At 33.8% G+C, this 23,124-nt stretch overlaps 1 protein-coding gene across 9 annotated transcripts in view; it reads left to right on the top strand.

Moving 5' to 3' along the window:
* The window catches only part of LOC106880559 (uncharacterized), a 217,564-nt gene extending 196,497 nt beyond the window's left edge, over window positions 1-21,067 (top strand). For 5 of the 9 annotated variants that reach the window (XM_052967166.2, XM_089350861.1, XM_052967167.2 and 2 more), the window contains 4 exons: window positions 7,062-7,171; window positions 15,395-15,520; window positions 17,233-17,343; window positions 20,054-21,067. In XM_052967166.2, coding sequence (XP_052823126.2) covers window positions 7,062-7,171; window positions 15,395-15,520; window positions 17,233-17,343; window positions 20,054-20,869 — 1,163 coding nt within the window. In that variant the 3' untranslated portion in view covers window positions 20,870-21,067. The remainder of the gene's footprint in view (window positions 1-7,061; window positions 7,172-15,394; window positions 15,521-17,232; window positions 17,344-20,053) is intronic. The other 4 variants (XM_089350859.1, XM_089350860.1, XM_089350862.1 and 1 more) reach the window with 1 other exon arrangement.
* The last annotated feature ends 2,057 nt before the right edge of the window (window positions 21,068-23,124 follow it).

The following is a 23,124-nucleotide window of genomic DNA, read 5'->3' as shown; positions in this document are numbered from 1 at the left end:
ATGGTTGTGAAATAAACAATCACGTCGTTGAAATCTCAAAGCTATAAGATCATGTATGATTCATTCAGAGCAATGCAAATAAATAAACACTACATTTGACAAAATAATCTGAATGCAAAAGGGTTAATATTCATTGTTAAAAGATGTGCTGTAGCTATGTGACTAAGAAGCTTGCTTCCCAACCATGCTGTCTTGGGTTCAAGTTGTCATTGATAAATTGAATGTATGATTTAGATAAATACATTTTGGGATAGAGGATTGTCATTCCTGCTTAAATTGCTGTTGTTTGGATAGTTTAGGGATAGAAATAAAAGATCATTTTCATTTTATATAAGTATTTATATAGGTACTGGGTACTCAGTCGGTTTCGACGACAAGAGTTCCTGTTGATTCAATCAATGGAACAGTCTGCTCATGAAATTAACATGCAAATGGTTGAGCACTCCACAGACACATGTACCCTTAACATAATTCTCAGGGAGACTCAGTGTGATACAGAGTGTGACAAGGCTGGCCCTTTGAAATACAGGTACTATTAATTTTTGTTAGCTGAGTGGACTAGAGCAACAGGAAATAAAGTGTCTTGCTCAAGGACACAAAGAATCGCCAGGAATTGAACTCACAACCTTACAATTGTAGGCTGAATACCCTAAACACTAAGCTATGCACCTTCACATTTGTGTGTGTGTGCGTGTGTGTGTGTGTTATATAATTTCTGAAATCGTTGAGAAAATAGCATTCTGAGACTGGTAAGAATAACATTTTGAATATGTGTTTCCATGTCTGAAGTTGACAGGTTTCCTATAAGTTTTGAAAGCGCATTCAGTATTTTGGGGATTATAAGTAATTTACATATCTAATTTATGTCTCAAATTCTAAATTTTGGCTAGTATTCCTTTAAATGATAGCTGCCTCAGCAGCACAAGACCTCAAGATTTATAAGGGAGAGGAAATGAGATTTATATTACAGTCATGCTTTTCTCATTTCTTGCAAGTTTCTTTCACACTGGCTGGCTAGTGAGTGATCTGGTTTCTGTATTAGAAACTGTTCTTGAATGAAGTATTTAAGTCTAGTAGAGCAAGCACTAAACTAAATTCATGGCTTAGTTGTTAGGATGTTGGACTGATTACCATAAGATTTTGGTTTCGATTCCTGGATTGGACAGTGTGTTGTATTCTTGAGCAAAGATTTCATTTTATGTTGCTCCAATCCACCCAGCTGGCAAAAATGAGTAATCCTGTGACAGACCCGTGTCCCATCCAGGGAGGAATATATACAGCAGAGAAACCAAGAAACTAGCCCTATGCTCCTTATGGAGTGATACAGACTAACCATTTACTTATCTCTATATTGCAAGTTCAAATCTTTCTTGGGCCAACTTTTTTTTTTTAACTAATTTTAGTTCTAGCTCTTTTTTTTTTCTAACCTGGGATGATGAACCTATCACTAAATCACTAAAGATGTACATAGTGAGGGTCATTGGTTATCCTCTTGTTTCTTTACTCTCTCTCTCTCTCTCTCTCTCCTGGTGTTAGCTGTCAGCCAAGTAATGTTTCTTTTATATGCATGTGGGATGTAGGTTGTGCTTGGGATAAGAGGTGTTACTAGAAACCAATACCCTAACAATACCATCCATCCATGCTGTTGCCCTTTAGTCCCCCTCCACCCTCACATTTTTTGTTGTTTTTCTTTTCTTTTCTTTTTTTTTTTTTTTCTTTTTGTAACCTATTATAATACTTGTTGTTTTTTCAGTTTTCAGAATTGTAAATATTAAAGGTTGGACTTCCTGGCTGTCATTCTTGTATTTGTTATGATAGATGGTATAACACATAAGCTTAACCTTTTAACATCTCAGATAAATTTAAAGTTGGTTTAGGGAGTCAGAAGCGAATAGAAAGCAGAGCGTTGTTTTTATTTTTATTTTATGTATGTATGCATTTATGGCAGTAACATGGGTGATTGTTTATTTTTTTTGTTTATTTATTTGTTTGTACTTTTTGTTCTTTATTGGTTTTCCTAGCTGGTTTGGTCTTGCCTGACTAGCTTTTTGCTTCAGTTTGGCAGCTTGTAAAATTATAGAGTTTTCAATTGAAATTTTACTGGATGTCTATGTTAAGTTATAAGATTACATGGAGTGTGGTGGTGATGGTGGTGGAGTGTTGTTGTTATTATTATTATTATTATTATTGTTATCGTTAATTAGGAGTTTACCTCTAACCTTGGTGCAGTGAAATGTGTGATGATAGGGGAACCCTCTTTCTTTCTCTCTCTCTCTCAAAATGTTTTTGTATCAGTTTGAATAGGTTTGAATTGAACGAAGCTTTTTTTTTTTTTTTAGAAAACTGATTTTGAGATTAATTTTTATAGTGTTATCCATTTTTTTTTTTTTTTTGTATTTTTAATTTAATGTTGTGCTTAACAATAATCATTGGTTTTATGTTTCAGCTTAACTTCATGCGTGGTTTGTTTGGGAGGCAAGATTCCAATTTATTCATAATCTATATTGATCAAGTAGTAAATAATTGCTTTTGTTTAAAAAAAAAAAAATTCCGAAATTAAATTGAATCAACTCTTCATCCGATACTTAATTCATATTGATATTTTTTAATGTTGTCTACAAACTGAAATATTCATGTAAAATAGTAAAAATAGTAATGTTTAAAATGTATAATTAAAAAATATACTGCTTTCTTCTGTAATTTACATCTCTCACTTGCAATATTTTCTTGGATGTTTCAACAAGAATTATATTAAAAATTAACAATCTGTATATGTATTTAACGTGTGTGTGTGTGTGTGTGTGTTGAAAGTCTTCTAAAGTGCGGTATTTGTCTTGAGAAAGTGTCTCTTATAGAAGTGGAGTGTTAAAAAAACACAGAAAAATAATAGCGGCACCAAGCAAAGGTTGGCTAACATTGGGGTTGAAATTGCTAGATCTAGATTTCTGCTTGTTAGCTTCATCACCAACAAATATCCACATCACCTCGTGTTAAATGAACATCAGCTGCTGGCTGATTTGATTAAACAATGATTTAAAATTCAGTGATGTCGCATTTAACTGGCACCTGAACAGAAATTCGTTGTTAGCGACAGAAGCAATATTAGTTCAGAATTAGTGATCTGTGTACATTCTTTAAGTATGCATCTGTTGAAAGCCTTCTAAACTGCAGTATTCATCTTGAGAAAGTATCTTGTATAGTATTAAAAAAAAAAAGAAAACTGAAGAATATCAGCAGCAAGCTTGGCCAGCATTGATGATGGAGTTGCTGGATCTAGACTTCTGAGTTTTGGCTTCATCAGCTGCAAATATTCATGTCACCTCCTGTCAAGCAAACATCAGCCTTCCTTATTACACAAGGCCTAATTGTGACATTATCTTCCAAGAGGATTGAAACAAGTGAATCCAGAGAATCAGTCTTCAGCAACACAATATTCCTTAAGAGTAATGGCACAAAACTGAAGCGGGTGCTAAGTCAATTAATTTGATGACACAAGTTTATTGTATAGACTCCTATAGATGTAAAAAGTCACAACAGCACTAGACTAGCAGATTTGAAATTAAAATTTTGAAGGACAGCATGAAATACTGTAATCCACCCTTTTGATGCAAAGCACCAAAATAGATGAGTAATTGACTGGTATTTCTAGCAGGTTGTGTGATGGCATAACAGCTAATACTTGTTAGAGTACAACATTTATACAATGCCACAATGAACTACTTCATGTCAGAGATTGCAGTAAGGTCTGAAGTTCAGCAACAACCTAGTATATCTGAAAAAATAGTTATGTATATGTCCAGATTCCAACACAGTGCTCTGCTCAGACTGTAGTGCTGCACTCTATATTGTATTATCAGAGTTACATAAATGTCTCGATTGCAACACAGCACTCTAAATGATTAAGCTCTGCTTGTCCCAGAGTGTTGTATGGTCCTTATGTTTAACAAGGGAATAGTATATCTGAAACAAAAGATATGCAAATCACACCAAGTCATTTGCTTCAGGCAACAATATGCCAAAAATCTGCACAATTAAATCAAACAACTACCATTCACAAAAGACTTCCCTTCAGTTATTCCACCACTCAGCATCCTTCTAAACAACCAGGTATTTTTTTTTAATCTTAAAATTTTTTTATTTTTACACATCAAGCTGCCAGAATAGAGAAGACAGACCCTTGAACATCATCCGTAGTACACTTAATTAGATTTGCGAACAGCATCTTTTAGTATGTTAGAATTTTATAACAGTGTAAAAGGTTAAAAACTCCCAGCTGATTGTATTTACTATTAACAGGATACAGACACACCACTCTACTTTAGAAACAAAAACAAAAACTAAAACATTTTTTTTTATTCTTGTTTATAAAATTTATTTCCATATGTTTTTACATTTGGAGTTTTTTGTAAATTAATGCTTTGTATTACAATGTTTCCCATCAACATAACATGCTAATAGTTAGTACATGTACCAACAGTGATATGGGCAAATTATTTATTTTAATAGAATCTCTCTGAACACACATTAAAATATAAATACATTAAGAGATTTTTTTTCTTTCATGAAATCACATATCACCTTTGGGATAGCCTTTTTTTTTTTTTTTTTTTTAATATACGAATGACTAAAGCATTGTTTACAGAATTAATTAAAATAGGGTTAAGACTATGAAGAGAAGAAAAGCTGCAGGTTTTCTGTATATGTGATATGGTGCATCACATGAAAATCCTCAGTGGATGGGATGACATTGCTGCCACCAACTTTAACTTGATATACCACACCCATGTATAAATAGAGAGGAAAAGGCAGTGAGGAATTCCTGACACATTCTTTCAAATTGCTAGAAATAGTAGCCAAATCCCCCTGTAATCATATTTTGCCTTCATAAAAATTTTTTTTAAATGCCATGGCTACATTATGCTTTTAAAAATAAATATAATCATCAAGGAAATGTTTTGACCCTTGGTTTGACTGCTGGATCAACGCTGACCTAAACCAGAGTAGTGCCCTGCCCTCAGACACACACATACATACATGCTTGCTTGCACTCACACAGACATGGCTTTGTATACTGCTACGCTTGTGGAACTGCCCATTGGAAAAATAAATATGAACAAGCTTTTTCTTTTTAATGCCTTATGGATATTATGAGAACTTCATGAGCTCTCAGTGTAATGTGTTGCCATCTTCAGTCTTCTGTGTTGGTGTGTGTGTGTGTATGTAAGATAGATAAATAAATTCACCATGCATAAATACACACACACACGTATACAAATATAGAGATTCACATTTATTTATGTATGTGTGTGTGCGAATTGTGTATATATGTTTACACACACACATGTACATACATATATACAAATTCACGTGTGTGTGTGTGTGTGTGCGTATGTATTGTGTATATAATGTACACACACACACACAAGTGTTTGTGTGCGTATTTAATAGAATTGTTTAGTCCTTCTATGAGTCATATGTTTAATATGGTGATTGCAAGTATAAGTGCGAAGTGAAACACAGACTGTCTTAAATAATTACGAGTAGGTTTTGTGGTTTTGTTTAGCTTGCAGAAAGGTTGGATAATATCAGAAGCAGAAAGCCTGATTGGAGAATAATGATTCTAAATAATGGTTAGCAGGAGGAATCATAATGTGAAGTAATTAATGAGACTACTCAACAACTACTTAGAGAAGTGCAGTGTTTTGTTAGAACAGATTGTTTTATTATTTTCGAGTGCAAGGTTGTATTTAAATATAAATAAGAATTTTGTGCTGCGTCAGTTAAGTGGTTGGTGTTAGGAAGGGCATTCAGCTATAAAAATCAGGCCAAACAGACAAGTGGATCTTGGTGCAGTCCTCTTGCTTGCTAGCTCCCATTAAAACATTCAACAAATACCAGCATAGAAGATTTATGTTAAATGATGATGATGATGATGTCTGCTATGTAATAGTTTTTTGTGTGCGTTTTGTTGTTTTTCCATGACTGTAATAGTAATGTACCAATAACTAACAAGGAAACACTTACATGGTCAATCAGCTTGCTAGAAATACCAACCAAATTTCTTTCAAACCACAACTTGCTGTTTTAAAAAAGAGAAGACTAGCTCATGTGATTTTAAAAATATTGTATTTGAAAGAGAAATTGGGGAGTTGTCATAGTTTGAGTGTCTTTTAATCCTTTGGCATTTAAACTGGCTATATGTGACTTAAATGTTCTACCTGTTTTATGTTAAAACTGGACAGATCCAGTCTCTCACACCTATCCTACAATGTCATTCTAAATATAAACAATCGCATCATCAAAAGCTGTGGGATAATGTATGATAATGCATGATTAATTCAAAGCAATTTGAATAAATAAGCATTACATTTGACAGGGTAATCGGGATGCTAAAGAGTTGATCATAGGTTGCCTTATCAAGGCTGACCTGTGGTTGAACGACAGCAAACATTAATCACTTGATTATCTGTAGACCAAGTTTCTATCCATTACCTTTTACATCTATGCTGTACTAACAACAATCTGTGTTACTGTATTTATCTATATATATGTAGAAACTTTGCCAGATCAGATTGGAGCGTAGTGCAGCCTTCTGGTTTGCCACCAGCATGGAAAGTGGACGTTAAACGACGATGATGATGCGATATATATATATATATATATATATATATATATAGTATTAGGGAAAAGTATATATAAATATATAGTATTAGGGAAAAGTATTATCTTGATCTTATGATATTTACTTTGTATTATATTATACTTATTTATTGGACTTTTAATTATAAATTTTTTCTATATATGACAGTGGATTTTCATCGATGAGTTCATGAACCTTGGTTCTTTTCCCTAATACTATATATTTATATTTTATACTGTGAAGCTTAATTTGATTTTAATTTTTAATAAATTGATTTTAATTGAGTTTTTACCTGTAATTTTGGATTTTATCCCTAATATTATTATTATTATATATATATAATTCTTTGTGTGTGTGAGTGATTATTATAATTGTTTTTTATGGTTCTAATTTCCTTTTTATCTTCTTTTTATCCAACTAGAAAAAATTCGAAGCAAGCAGGAGCAGGATAAACGTATCAAAGGAGCATCACAGTCTATAACTGCTATAGAAGAATTCTGTGAAAAATTTGACCGATCAAAACATAATGCTGTAAGTATAGCAAAAAGAAAAAGTTTTCTATTACTCTTTGATTCTCACACCTGTGTTTTTGATTTTTTGTCAATCCAGCATTGCAGAAGAATACACACACACACACATACGGTTATGCCAAAAAGAGAAAAAAAAAACCTACTTATATGTCTATATATATATCTTTTACTTGTTTCAGTCATTAGACTTTGCCTTTAAGGATTTGGTCAAACAAATTGACCCCAGTACTTATTTTTTAAGCCCAGTTCTTGTTCTGTTGGTCTCTTTTGCTGAATCAGTAAGCTGCAAGGGCTTAAACAGACCAACACACCAGTTGTCAAGCAGTGGTAGGGGACAAACAACATTCACACACATGCATACACAATGGGCTTATTTCAGTTTCCATCTACCAGATCCTCCCAAGGCTTTGGTTTGCACTTGGCTATATTAGAAGACACTTGCCCAATGTGTCCTGCAGTGAAACTGAACCCAACACCACATAGTTGGGAAGCAAACTTTTTAATTGCATTGCCAAGCCTACCCCTATAGATAGATATGCTTTTACTATATGTCATCCCTGCTTTTATATATATTTCCTTAAAAGTTAATCTAACAAGAGTGGGCATCAATAATAATTAATCAGCCTGCTATGGTGAGAAGAATTAATATCAGTTTCATTTGTTATTTAATGTAGTATTAGACTAAAAGCTTTGTAAAATAATCCAGCTGAAAATCTTTAAGAATCTATTCAGATATTTATTTCCTTTAATGAATGGAACCTTTAGAGCAAGCTCATTTACAGAGGTGCGTGAACTTTGGATAGAGAAAACTACATTATTTTCACTACTATGTAACTAAAATTATTTTATTCAGTATTTTGATGTAGGTCACAAACTATTTTATGGCCTCTAGTCTACCTACACAAACAAAGGTAAAAAGACTTATTAAATTGACTATTTTTAAATGTGTAGTAAAACTGTATCAGTGACTGGGTTGCAGACTGTGCAACGAAAATTTTGACACCAAATAATAAACGATGAAGTGAAGTTAACAGTTTCTGTGTTTTTGAATGGTTAATATGTGTCTTCCATGCTGTAATAGCTTTAATTTCACCACATGGTCTCAAATCAAATCACTTGTTAGAACAAGTACAAAAACTCTGAACTTTTCAAACACGTATTTCTTGATAAGAGCTCTCCAGCTTTCAGCAGTCACAAAAAGGGTTCATGGTATGAAACAAAACAGAAAACAAACAAAAAGAGTAAATACCATAAGAAATACAGGAATTATTAATTAAAACAATAAATGATATATATATTTTTTTTTTTACTAAACTAACCAAAAGTGTTTTCTTTGTGAAAGAAACAGGTATAGCTGATGAAAATCACTATGCTGCCTTACTGGTACTACTATATCAACCCAAACCAGCTTGGAATAGCAGACATAAGATGAAATTGATGATGATAAGGATTGGCTAAAAATGCTGAGACCAGGGAGTTTCTGAATGGTTTACCACAGCTGTATATCTTTACCACTTAATACTTAATGTAGTAAATGGTTTAAACCCACACCCTACCTTGCATCTCATTTTTTTTTCAGGCCACATCCAGACCTAGTCTCCTTTACTAGGGATATAAATAGAAAATATCTTGTCCATTTATAGTTGAATGGATCTATCCAACTACATCATCATCATCAGTAGCTTAATTGTGAACTACTGCTGAACTACTTCCTTTGTTGATATTTGATTTTCCTTCTCAGCTAATAGAATAAGATATTTGGAATATGCTAAATGAATATTCTACAAGTAAATTATAACTGATATACTAATCTTGTGACTTTCATTTGAGAGGGTAAGGTAAAAAGATAAAGTTACCTTCTCGAGTCATACTGACTCATAAGGGCTGGTTTCCTAGTTTCATGGCACACACATATTCCCCACCTGGATGGGATGCCAGTCCATTGCATGATAATTAATTTTTGCCAGCTGAGTGGACTGGAGCAATAAGAAAGGAAGTGTGTAGTTCAAGAACACAATGTGTCGCCCGGTCAAGGAATCGAAACCACAATCTTACAATCAGGAGTCTAACACCCAAACCACTGAGCCACGCACCTCCACATTTGAGAGGGTATATTTGATTACTTCAATATCATGATCTTTAACCTAAACTGATCGGAGATATTGGATTGTAAATGATTATGAAGTATTACTCTGAAAATATTTTGAAGAAGAATAGAAAAATTACTATAAACACTACCAGTGCCAAAAATATTTCCAAAAAGTTAGCAATCTGTACTGGTAATTTGATTATAAGTAATTTAACAATGGCATATTTCGAATTTGTCAGAATATGTCAACTGATACAGTATCTCTGATACGCTTCATTAATTCAAATATAGTAAAAAAAATGTATTTGCAAAATTACAAGACAAAATATTTTTTCTTCAAACCTTAAAAGTGAACAAGGAGGGAAATACTGAGGGGGGGGGGGGGGAGAAAAGATTTGTTGAAGAATAGCTATGAAGTTTAGCACTAGATTTTTTTGGGTTTTTTTTCTACATTTCTCAAGTTCTTACAATAGGAACCAGAAACTGTGATTAGGTTGTATTAAACTTGTATCTTTCTGATTCTTATGAATAATCTTCAACAGCAGTCACCATTTGTTTGTTCATTTTACTTTTTATTTAGTTATTTTTTTAAATTGTAGAATTGAATTAAGATAGTGAAGCAGATATGAGTATTTTAAGGTTTTCATCTAATCTAAAACACTGGTAAATATGTGCATTTGTGTGCGTGTGTGTGTCTGTGCTTGCTTGCGTGCGTTTGTGTGTGTTTCTGCTTAAACATATTTTTCTCTCTCACACTCAACATGATTTAAACTATCAACTAGAGTTGCTTTTCCTTTGGAAAGGTTCAACATGTAGAATTGTGATACTTTGTTTCAGTTCTCTCTCTTTGAAGCCAATTAATAAATGTAAAATTGCATTCGTTTTTGCACGTCCCAAAGTGTTCATCAAAAGTTTGGTCTTTACTCTACTTTCTTTGCATTCCAACCTCGGTAGTATTCCCTGATGATTTTTACCAATTCTATACAACTGGGAATCAAGGCATGTAGAATGAAGTTCCCTGCTGTAGACATAACAAAATACCTGTTGGGAATTTCATCTCTTTATCTTTGAGTTGATTGTCAAAGACATAGAGATGGTAATCTCTATGTCTTGTTTGCCTTTATTATAATTAGAGATACAAAGGTAGTTCTTCACTCTATAATGTTATGTTTATGTGTGTGTGTGTAACATTGTACAGTACATGTAAAATCATTTGGACATCAGATAAGATGCTGTGAGTCAAATCCTATTTGGGTTTGAGTTTGCTTTTATCATATCCAGTGCTAGGGTTGATTAAATTCCTATACCTCCTCCTTCCAACATTTGTAACTTTGTACCTTTGTTAGAACACATTTTTTAATGGCTAAAAAATAAAATAAAATAAAAAGCATTTTAATGTAAGGTTACACAATGGCCAAAGGCTTGTAAGTCTCTGTTCTTCACTGCATTATTATTACTATTATTATTATTATTATTATTATTATTATGGCCGGTTTTCAACCCGGGCCACAGTAACAGTCTGCCTGCCACACTTCTTGATCCATCATAACTGCCTCAAGGTCCTAGATACATTCCAGGCCAGTGTCTATAATCAAGTTGTCAATATTCCAGGTTCAGTTCCACTGTGTGGCACTTTGTGCAAGTGTCTTCTACTAGATCATATTATCTAATACATCTTTGATTTTCTCTTAAGACAGGAGGGTGTTATTTGAGGGAGATTTAGCTACTGTTTTTAGCAGATCAAGTGACTGCATAGAGTTCATGCTGCTACTGCTATGGTGCAGTGGTACATTCTTAACTCAATTCCCTGATATTACCATATCTTTAATGCCCTTCCAACAGACATGAATATCACAAAATCTTTTTTTTTTCTCGGGTATAGTTTATCTAAGAATGCATAATCTACTGTATTCCTCCCTTTTTAAACCCTTTAGCATTCAGATCATTCTGTTAAGTGTTAATGCTTATTTATTCACATTGTTTTAAATTAATCATGCATCATCTGGTAGCTTTGAGATTTTCATGATGTGATGGCTTATTTTTAGAAGGACATTGTAGGATAAGTGTGAGAGGTTGCATTCGGTTGGTTTGAACGTAAAACAGATAAAATATTTAGACCAGATATGGCCAGTTTGAATGCTAAAGTGTTAAAGACACTTGAGTGTGATTTTGATGTGATTTGGCTGGTATTTCTAGCTGGCTCTGAGAACATGTAGAACTTTCTTCATCGGCTCATTATTTTATGCTTTGCTTTGTGTGTATATGTATGTATTTGTGTGTTTAAATGTTGATTCTGGCTTTTGTTGTTCATGTTTTATCTCTGGCAACTCATGTAACAGAGAGAGGGTCCGATACTGCTGCCAACTAGTTAACAAGGCAATATACTGAACAGGAGTTCTTGAAATTTAATACACAAAACTTAGCTGCATGGCAAAGCCAACATGACTATGGCTAGAATTGTATAATCAGGAAAAGGAATAAACTACATTTTCCTTACTCTGCTAGCTGAATTCTTTTGCTAACCCTTATTGGTTCCTCCTCCTCCCTCTTCATTTTTTCTTCTTTTTTGTTAAAGACCTATGGGAGTAATTTTGGTACAAGCATAAGTTCTAGTGTGTGTGTATATATATACAGTCCTTGTAACTTTATCAGCATGGTTCTGCTGTTTTCCTTATCATTGTACATAAATTAATGGATTTTAGTTTTGTGTAATGAAGACTACCCCGCTACCATTCTCCCCCACATAAGGATTTTTTTTATTATCTATATTAAGGTATTTTATGGCCCAAGTCAGTCTAAGTAACTATTTATTGACAGAGATTGGCAGATTTTTCTTAGTTACTTTTTTGTTTTTTAACAGAGAAATAGAAGCTATATATAAATGTGTGTGTGTGTGTGTGTGTTAATACTCATTTACATCTTTCATTCATTGGACTGTGTCCATGCTGGTGCACTGCTTTGAAGGTTTTACTCAATCAAATTGAACCCCAATTTTTAAGTTTAGTGCTTATTGACTTAGCTCCTTTTTACTAAGATACTGGTTATCAAGCTGAGAGAAATTACAGACAAAGACATATACATTTGCACACACACATATAAGCTTTGGACTTGCGTAACATAATGCAACAAAGTGTTCCCCTGATGATCTGTTGTCATTTTGCATGCAATTGCAATTCAGAGGTTACAATAACCACAATAGTGAAACATGCATAGGGACCAAATGACACAAACTTGTGCTTAATATACTTTCTCTAGCTTACAAGCCACCCGATGGGGTAACTCTTAAGCTAGTATATAGCTTTTAAGTAACTGGCCCTGAATGGGAAGACCTGCAAACAGATCTCTGATTTGTTTTGGAGAATTTGTTGCAATTGTTTCCTCCAGAGACATATAATCTCAATGATGATCATATTCGTCGCAAAAAAAAAAGAATCAAGTAAAAAAATTGCTGAAAATAATCGCTGGATTTTGCAATTAATTTCAATTATTCCCAAAATTTATTTCCAAGTTATGGAAACTTGGGAATCCAAAATTTCAGGTTTGCAGGTCCAGATTCGGCCTACGGCCTCCAACAGTAACCACTAGCAAGGGAGGTAATTTGAAGATATCAAAAATATATTCTTAATTGGATGAGCATATTTGGGGGACAAAAGAGCAGTCTGTTCTTTGTTTAGAGACTAGGGACACTATGTTTCAGTATGAATTTGACCTCATCATATTAGTTTAGTTGTAAGTTGCCTCCAGATCAATTTTTAAACTTTTATGTGTTAAAAAATTATTTAGTACATTTCTGTCCAGGGGAAATTTGCATAATTAAAACTAAAGAGCTTTGTGAAAAATGACTTGAAATGGTAATTAATGTAAGAACATTTATATTTGACTATGGAGGTTAAAAGTGTTAGCCCACTAAACCACATAGCCAGCAGTTCAGATATTGCATTTGTCTTGTTTTGTACACCTAAACCAGATACCTAATAGCTGTTTACTGCTTAATGTAGTTTGCTTGGCTGCTGCTGCTGCTGCCGATGATGATGATAAATAAATAAATAAATGAAAACAACCTACTTCACAGTTCAGTGGCTAGCAGTAGGAAGAACAGCATTCAGCTGTAGAGGGGAAAAGAAACACAAATGTTCAAACCAGTAAACTTATTTCACCCATACAATCATTGGGAAAGGATGTACAATAGTTGTTATTTGTGTGTGTGTGTGATATAGAAAACATCTGGCAATCATCTTTAATGGGCCACTGGGTGGCTAATTACTGAAGGCTTTTGTCTTTATGTAGTTGAGTGTGCCAAAGGAAGTCATCCTGGTAGGCTTCATTACCTATTGTCTGCCATCAGAAAAGATTGCAGGCAACTATGAAGTAGGAGAGAGTATGTAAAGAGAAATCAAGAATCAAACTGGCCTTACAAATTCAAACTGCTTAAAATACACACACACACACACACACACACACACACACACACACAACCTTTCCTTCTCTCTCCTCTATCTATCCTTTCCTCCCCTCTCTCATTGCCCCAGGAAATATCCTGAGGCTACTGTTGAAATTGTTTTAGCAACAGCTCTCAGTACCAGTAAGATACCTAAATAGACTTGAAAGATAAAATTACTGAAACTTATATCTGGATATAATTAATATTTGGCAACTTAATATTTTACACTCTCTTCCTTACCTCTCTGTCTTTATTTCTATCTTGCTTTCTGTATTTATCTTAAGGTGTTTTCATTTGAAAGCCTCTCTTCAATTCTGAAAACTGCCAACCTGGGGTACAGTCTTCTAAAGGTAGCTGCTTGCACTAGAGAAACATACCTTATGACAGATATATGTGTCTGTATTTGCATATGTATTATATCGAATAACTGACAAGTCAAGGAAGGGGTCTCTACATACTGGGGCAGTCTCAGGGGGTTCGTATCAAAAGGGTTAATATTATATCTAACACAAAAGTGGTAAAACGCAGAATTAGTAGAGCAGTAGACATGTAATATTTAGTTACATCCGTTAATAGTTTAAGTTCAAATCTCACTGGAGTCGAATTTAGCTTTCATTCTTCCAAGGTTGACAAAATTGATTGTACCCTCTCCTAAATGTATTTTAGCCATGCAGGAGTGGCTGTGTGGTAAGAAGCTTGCTTCCCAACCACATGGTCCCAGGTTCAACCCCACTGCATGACACCTTGGGCAAATGTCTTCTACTATAGCCTCAGGCCGACCAAAGACTAGGAGTGGATTTGATATATATATATATATATGTGTGTGTGTGTATCTGTTTGTCCCCACCACCACCACCACCATCGCATAACAACTGATGTTGGTGTGTTTACGTCCCATTACTTAGCGGTCCAGCAAATGAGACCGATAGAATAAGTACTAGCCTTACAAAGAATAAGTCCGGGGGGCGATTTGTTCTAAAGGTGGTGCTCCAGCATGGCTGCAGCCAAATGACTGAAACAAGTTAAAGAATAAAAGAATAAAAAAAAAGAATGCTATTTAATGCTATGAATATGATTAAGGTGGTGAGTTGGTAGAATCATTAGCATGCCAGGTAAAATGTTTAGTGGCATTTCATCTGTCTTTACATTCTGAGTTCAAATTCTGCCAAGGTCGAAGTTTGCCTTTCATCCTTTGAGGGTCAAAAGAATAAGTACCTTTTGAGTACTGTGGCAGATGCAATCACCTTACACCCTTCTCAGAAATTGCAGGCCCTGTGCCAAAATTTGAAACCAATATTATTACAAATATAATTAATGGTGTCCGAAATGTTTGATTTAAAAATAATAATTTTGTGCATTGTAAATCTAATTACTTCTGAATATATATGTTTTCCAGTAAAATATTTTATTATATATTTAGCTCCATTCTTTTAGCATATATGCATTAATGAAAAGAGCAATTTTAAAGTTTGAAAATAATTCATTTGCTTTTAGGACTAAAATTGAAACGTTGCTTGTTATCCAGTGAATCGTTGTGAATATTTGAGGAATAATATATATATATATATATATATATATATATATATATATGTTTGTATATGTATTCCACAAAGATAGCAAGGAAACATGGGAGCTATTGGAAATTGGTTACTTAGATTTTGGTTTTAAATATTCTCTCATTACTTCCTTTCTAGTCAATGGATCCTGGAGCTTGTATCCATGGTAATTCAGCTAGTAGTGGTCAACCATGTGGTAACCAGGTTTTCTGCAGAAATGCTTTCTTGACAGATCCAACAAAAGGCCCTCGTTTACCTTTAGAGGTATGTAATAATAATAATAATAATAATAATAATAATCCTTTCTACTATAGGCACAAGGCCTGAAATTTGTGGGGAGGGGACTAGTTGATTGCATCGACCCCAGTGTTTGACTGGTACTTATCTTTATTAACCCCGAAAGGATGAAAGGCAGAGCCAACCTTTGCAGAATTTGAACTCAGAATGAAACATTGCTAATCACTTTGTCCAGTGTGCTAATGATTCTCCCAGCTTGCCACCTTAAAATAATAATAATAATAGTAATAATAATCATTATAATAATGATAATCATAGTTTCAAATTTTGGCACAAGGCCAGCAATTTCAGGGAAGGGAAGTAAATCAATTACATTGACCCCAGTGTTCACTTGAAAGGATGAAAGTCAAAGTTGACCTTGGCAGAATGTGAACTCAGAATGTAAAGACAATAATGTTTTTTTTATTAACTAAGTAAAAGATTATTCTGTAGCTGGTAATTATGGGTGTGTGTGTGTGTGTGTGTGGGGAATAAACATTAATTTAAACTCTAAAGAACCTACTATTTTATACTCTTTTACTCATTTCAGCCATGTGACCGTGGTCATGCTGGAGCACCACCATTGAGTAGCTTAAAATACTTCGGGTAAATTTTACAGTAAAACAAAAGTGAGGGAGTTACTACAATTAATTATTGTTATGGTGCAGGCAAAGTTTTATGGTTAAAGTTCACTTTGTAACCACATGATTTCAGGTTCAATCCCACCACTTAACATTTTAGACAAGTGTCTTCTTCAGGTTGACTTTTATAGTTAAAATTTGGTAACTAGGAACTTTATGGAAACTCTTCAAAAGAACCATTTCTGTTTTGCTAAATCTACTGGCTTACAGATGCCTCAAACAGAGTCCTGTTTGTTGCAAGTGTTCATGTTTTGGGTTGAACTTCTTATGACCAGTCTCAGTGGCACTAAAAATGGTAATGGCCGTTCCCAGTCTTAGTTATTAAATAAAAACCATTAATGGATGTTTTACATCTGGAAAAACATGTTTTAAGTTTAAGTTCGTTATTTTGTTAATTACGGATTCATGGTACTGGACTTTGGGGTTTTGTACTTCTGTTCAGTTTCTTTGATTTTGAGAAAAAAAAATTGGCTTTTTTTAATTTTATTTTATTTCTACACAATTTGGCTTCATATCTTACTTGTCTGTCATTTACTATTTTTAGTTTTGCAAAAGTTAGCTTCTATCTATCTATCTACAACAATATTGTTTGGTTGAATGATAGCATAGGCAAGAAGAATTGTCTGTTGTTATAATTACTGGGTCAGTGTAGTGAATTTTTCATTTCTTAATTTGGCCATTCACTCACTTTGTACAAGAGTTTTTGCAGTACAAACAATTTTTTTTTTTTTTATCTATTATGGGTTGGGTTAGTTTGTTCATGATTAATATTCTAATCAGACCTTAAGCAGTGAGTGATTCCAAGGAAAACAAATTTTGTATGTCTGCACCTCCTTCTCTGAAACTTAAGTGTTCTCAAGACTTGCCATGGCTGGAGTTGTTTATTCTTAAGTTGCCTTGGCCACGAATCAATGGTAAACTTTAATTAGTAATTAATATTTTACTTCTTTTTTTTGATTTGAATTTAACTCTGACTAAAAAAAGAGTTCACCTAAAGCATGCTATCAGGCCGTTTGTTTTCATATAAATGTTTTGTTTGTTTTTTTCTCTCTTTTGTAGGTTTTAAAAGAGCAACCAGACAGCATGAGTGACACTGGTAGTGTTGTGAGCAGTAGCAGTAACCATAGTGCCAAATCAGAATCAAAGAAACATCCTAGTTTGCCTAAAGAGGTATGTCACATAAATAGTTCTATTGGATTCTTCATCAATATGGAACATACAGAAATAAATATCTTAGATAAAGGACAGAGAAGTGTTATATAAACAACTAGCAGTTGACTCATTTGTGAATCTAATATTGTTGTGTGTATGTGTGTGTGTGTAAATATCTCCATCATCTACATCCATCAGTTGCCAATGCTAAGTGGAAACTGCACCTGTTGAGCTCATGCCATCTCTCATGAATACCTAGTGTAATTGAGGTATACACCTGTTTATTTAACAGCTAATGGGAATAATGATAACTCAATCAAAGAAATTTGGTAGTCTTGGAATGCTATTTGTGTGTATAAATATATATATCTGTATGTGTGTATGTAGCTGAATAAATAGCAATATATCTTTTGTGTGGTAGAGTTGGATGATGTTAAACACTGATACATCGTCTTCACATTCATGAGAAAGCATCCAAATTTTTTTTAGACCTTGTTACAGAAAAATTTCATGTGAAGTGTTAGCAAAGGGTAAAGAAGAAATGAAAATTTGTACAAATTACCAAAATTAAAATAATTTTACATGCATGTAAAATTATTTTAAAACAGACTTTCGCCTACTTGTGAGATTGACAATTTTTTCTTTGAAAATATGTAGTAATGGCATTGGATTGGATACTTTGCAGTATTTGTTCCAGTTCTTATTGCACAAATCCCACCAGGTGTCAATAAAATAAAGTACCTGTCAAGTACTGTACTCAGTATAATCGACTGTCACAGATACCTCAAATTTCTGGCCTTCTATTTATGTTAGAAATAATAATCATCATTATGCATGGCTGTACAGTTAAGAAGTTTGTTTCACAACCACATGGTTCCAGGTTCAGTCCCGGTATAGAAGCCACTTGTCCTCGCATGTGTGTGTGTGTGTGGAAATCACCCTGTCAACATAATGCCCCAAAATTCTGCTTATTCAAAGACAAGCAGAATAAAAATCCTTTAAAAATAAAAAGAAAGCTTTAGTGACAAGTAAAAATCCAACTGCAAAATAATGGCTCAGTAATAAGTCTTCAACCAACGGAAGCTAGCATGAAAGAACAGACATCAAATGAGCTTGTTGTTGTTGTTGTTGCTGCTGTTGTTATTATTATTAGTGCTGTGGATTGGAAGAAGTGTTAGAATATTGGACAAAACACCTTACAATATTTGTTCCATTTTAGTTCAAATCCAGATCAGGATTTACCTTTATCCTTCCAAGGGTCAATAAAATTAAAGTTCTCCTCCCCACCAAAATTCTGGTCCCTTGTGCCTAAATTATTACTAAAGATTTTTTTACAATACAGAAAAATACTGTATCTCTGGCATAAAGGATGGTAGATTAGCTAAATTGGAATTATGGTGAAGAAAATATCACAACGATTGCTATCATTTTCACATTCTTTTTTCCTAAGCTTGCTTTGGTTGGATGAGTTTCAAAAAGTCTCTTCCACTTCACAAGGATAAGAAGATTTCTCTGTGGAAAAACTGAATCACTCCTCACTACCTTGTATAAGATTTTATTTGGATATGCTGGCCTTTTTTGTTATCTATTACAATGTGGCTTATGGAGTTCACTTCTCCGTTATTTGGGTTTTTTTTAGACATGATTCCTACAACTTGATGGTCAATCCTATCACCACCTATTTCCCTTGTGGTTCTCATTACATTACTTTACATTCTGGGTTCATTTCTTTCTGATATCATCTTTTCCTTTCATCCTTCCAATGTTGATAAATAACATAACTACTGGTTAAATGCAGTGATCAAATGTGTTCTCTTCTAAATTTCTGGCCTTGTGCCTAGGTTACATATCATTTTTCATCATCATTTAGTGTCCATGTTCCATGGTGGTATGAGTTGGCTGGTATGACAAGGATCTGATGGATTCAAGAACTGAATAATGCTCCAGTGTCTGCTATGGCATGGTTTCTATAGTTGAATGCCCTTCTTAATGCCAGCCATTTCAAAGCATGGACTTGGTACCTTTTTTTGTGCCACCAACAGTTTTTAGTTATCTTAATGAGGGATGATTGACAGAATTGTTAAAGCACCTATAAATAAATACCTTGTGGAATTTGTTCTGATTTTTTTTACATTCTGAGTTCAAATCCCTATAAAGTCAACTGTGTCTTTCATCCTTCCACAGCTTTTAAGATAAAGTACCATGAAGTACTGGAGTTGAACCGCTGTCCCCAGATTTCTGTCCTTGTTCCTATAAACGTCGCCCTTTCAAAACCTAGCCAGGCTTATGGGCCCGGTTTCTATAGCGTATGTGCTCCCACCAGCTGGACAGGACGCCAGTCCATCGCAGCGTTACTCAAGAAACAGGAAGAAAGAGTGAGAGAAAGTTGGGGCGAAAGAGTACAACAGGAGCTTAGGTGTTTCGCTCAATAAACACTCACAACGCCCAGTCTGGAAAGCGAGTCTGCTGCCCTAACCACTGGGCCATTGCGCCTCCCCTTGTTCCTATGTTAGAAATATTTATTTCAGTTATGTTTATTGCATGCATTCACAAAAGAACTGAGTGTAATGCAGTATTGTGTATCTTTGATATGTGCACTGTTAGTACCTTGTAATGCAGTTTTCTGTATGTGTAAATTCTAGGGTTTATTTTTTTGTATAATTATTTCATTTTCTTGATATTTTCCATGATTGATAACTGACTTTATTGCTATTCTCCTTTATTGTAGGCTGTGGCAATAATGCTAGAATGGCTACGAAATCATAAAGATAACCCTTATCCCAATGATGACGAGAAGGCCATGCTTATAAAGCAAACCGGTCTGACCATCAATCAGATCAACTACTGGTTCACCAATGCACGACGAAGGATTTTACCAAAGTGGGCTCAAGCACAGGCTCAGGCGCAAGCACAGGTTCGGTCTACCACACCCACCAATAACCAGCTTTCTGTTCAGATAGGACAGCAGCAGCAGCAGCAACAACAACAACAACAACAACAGCAGCAGCAGCAACAACAACAACACCAGCAACAAACTGAATTAATGTCAACAACTGCTCAGCACTCACCGAATTCTCCAATCATTACATCAAGCACATTTATCGGTGCTTCTTCCATTAGTGGAGCTGGTTCAAACTTTACCAGTTGTTCAAATAATAATAATAACAATAGTAGTAATAACAATAATAATAATAACACCAACAATAACACAAGTAGTAGTGGCAGTTGTACTATTAGTAGTAGTAGTAGTAGTAGTAGTAGCAGCAGTAATAGTGGAGGTAGTAATAATAATAGTAGCAACTGCAACAATGACAATCCAAGCCCTCATCTCTCGCCATCATCATCATCATCTTCGTCACAGCAATCACATCAGCTTCCTTCACAGAGTTCCTCCTCAAATGTAATCAGCGCCCACACTAACACACCACCTCCCACTTCTTCAGCCAGACAGAGCCCCGTTTCTAGATTATCTGAACATTTGACCGAAGCAAATGAATCTCCGTCTTCATCGTCAGTGAGTTCTGGCTTGACTCTGAAACACTAAACAACTTTCCAAAGCTATAAAACTAAAAGCCAAGCTACTTTGAGTGTTTTTCTGTTTTATATCTATCTCATTCACCTCTCAGGTCTTTTGGAATAACAGTAATAATAATAATATTAATAATAATAATGATGATGATGATGATGATAATAATGTGCCTTTGAAAAAAAAAATGAATAATAAAAAAAACAGTTAGCTGCATATGTGGTATGTTGAATGTATGAATGAACATTTGATATATGTGTGTGTGTGCGTGTATATATATACATACAGATGTATATGTGTGTGTATATATATATATGTATGTATATATATATATATATATATATATATATATATATATATATATATACACATGCAGATATATGTGTGTGTGTGTGTGTGTATATATATATATATATATATATATATTTATTTATATATATATATATATATATATACACAGATAAATTCCTCTATTTACATAATATCGAGGTCTCTTTCATTCTTTTGTTTCTTACCATTACTATTAATATATATATATGTATGTGCATATATGCACACACATATGTATATATATAAACATATATGTGTATGTATGCATGTCTGTATATATATATATATATATATATATATATATACACATACACACACTGTAAATCTCAACTCTTACAGAATCCTCTTGTTACCACAATGCAATGAAGATGAAAAAAAATACATGTAACAATACACAAAAAAAAATGGGGTGCAGAGAGTGTTTTTTATCATTGTGCCTTTGTATATAATATCTTCAGCTCAGTTGTATGGGGGTGGGGGTGGGGTTACTTTTTTTTTTTTTTTGTGGCGGTGGAGGTTTGTGACACATGTATACTAATGTCAATAATAAGCTGCAGCTTTTGTTGGTGTTGTTGTTATTGTTTTCTTGCATCTGACATTGTTTTTTTTTTCTTCCTAACACATCCACCAAAATATATATCTTTTTTTTTGTATTTCGTTTCTTTTTTTTTTTTTTTTTTTTTTAAATCTTATCTTGCTTTAGAAAATAGCTCATGTACAAAATACAAATGAATGAAATAATACAAGAAAGAGAAAAGAAACCCACCCTCATTTTTTCGTTTGTTTGTTTGTTTTTCTTTCTTTTTTTTTTTTTTTTTTTTTTTTTAATAAATATCATCTTAACATCAACTCATTTACAATTTCACCTCATCTATCTTGGAGGGCCTGCAAAGGTCTTGGGTATAATCCCTTCCTCCAGACCTAACTAATAATAATAATAATAAAAAGAATGAAAAAAATGGGAACTTTTCACGCAATTTGTTGGATTCGTTATTTCTCAAATCTCTTGTATTAGAATTATGTTTTTCCTTTAGAAAAAAAAAAAAAAAATTCTTAACTGTTAATACTTAACTCTGGTTTGGTTGAAATAATTGACACTTCTCATACATAATGTATATATGTACGTACACACACACGCACATGCACACACACACACATATATATGTGTGTATGTGTATATATACACAGATATATATATGCCTGCCCCTTGCAAGCATGGAAAATGGACATTAATTAATGACGATACTGTCTGTCTCTGTGTATGTTGATATATATATATAAAAGGGACCACTAGGTGAACTGTTAATGTGCTAGAAGAAGATCACATGTAATGTGTCTACTAAGACCGAATTGTTCTCAAAGGAAATTTAGCGGAGTAACAAAAATGTGTACGGGCAAGACAAGTGAAAATTACATAAATATATGTAAGACACAGTTAACTGTGTCTTAGTAGACACATTACATGTGATCTTCTTCTAGCACATTAACAGTCCACCTAGTGGTTTCCTTTATATATATATATATATATATATATATAAACATACACAGAGACAGACAGTATCGTCATTATTTAATGTCCATGTGCTTGTTCCCTGGTATTAAATTGATATTAATTAATATCCAACTTTTTACCCTACTGTTTTAATTTAATTTATATATATATATATATCACTGGCGGTGCCTCACCATGGTAGCTGCAGCCTCAAGGTTGAAACATAAAAGAATATATAAATTTATATATTTATATTTGTAACCTTTTATGACTGCAGTATACAGTAAACATATAAAATGTATCAACACAGTTTCTTGCTAGGAATGTGCCTCAAACAAGCCGAAACCAAAGGTCAGCGACTTAATCTTTGGTGATACAATAACGACAGCGCTAACAATGATAATAAATAAGTAAATAACTAGATAACTTAGTTATAATATCTAGTCATGTC

This window comes from Octopus bimaculoides, chromosome 4 (genome assembly GCF_046866305.1).
Source record: "Octopus bimaculoides isolate indiv1 chromosome 4, ASM4686630v1, whole genome shotgun sequence".
Classification (NCBI taxonomy): Eukaryota; Metazoa; Mollusca; class Cephalopoda; order Octopoda; family Octopodidae; genus Octopus; species Octopus bimaculoides.
Note: the sequence above shows the minus strand (reverse complement) of the source record. Positions and strands in the feature narration are given on the sequence as shown.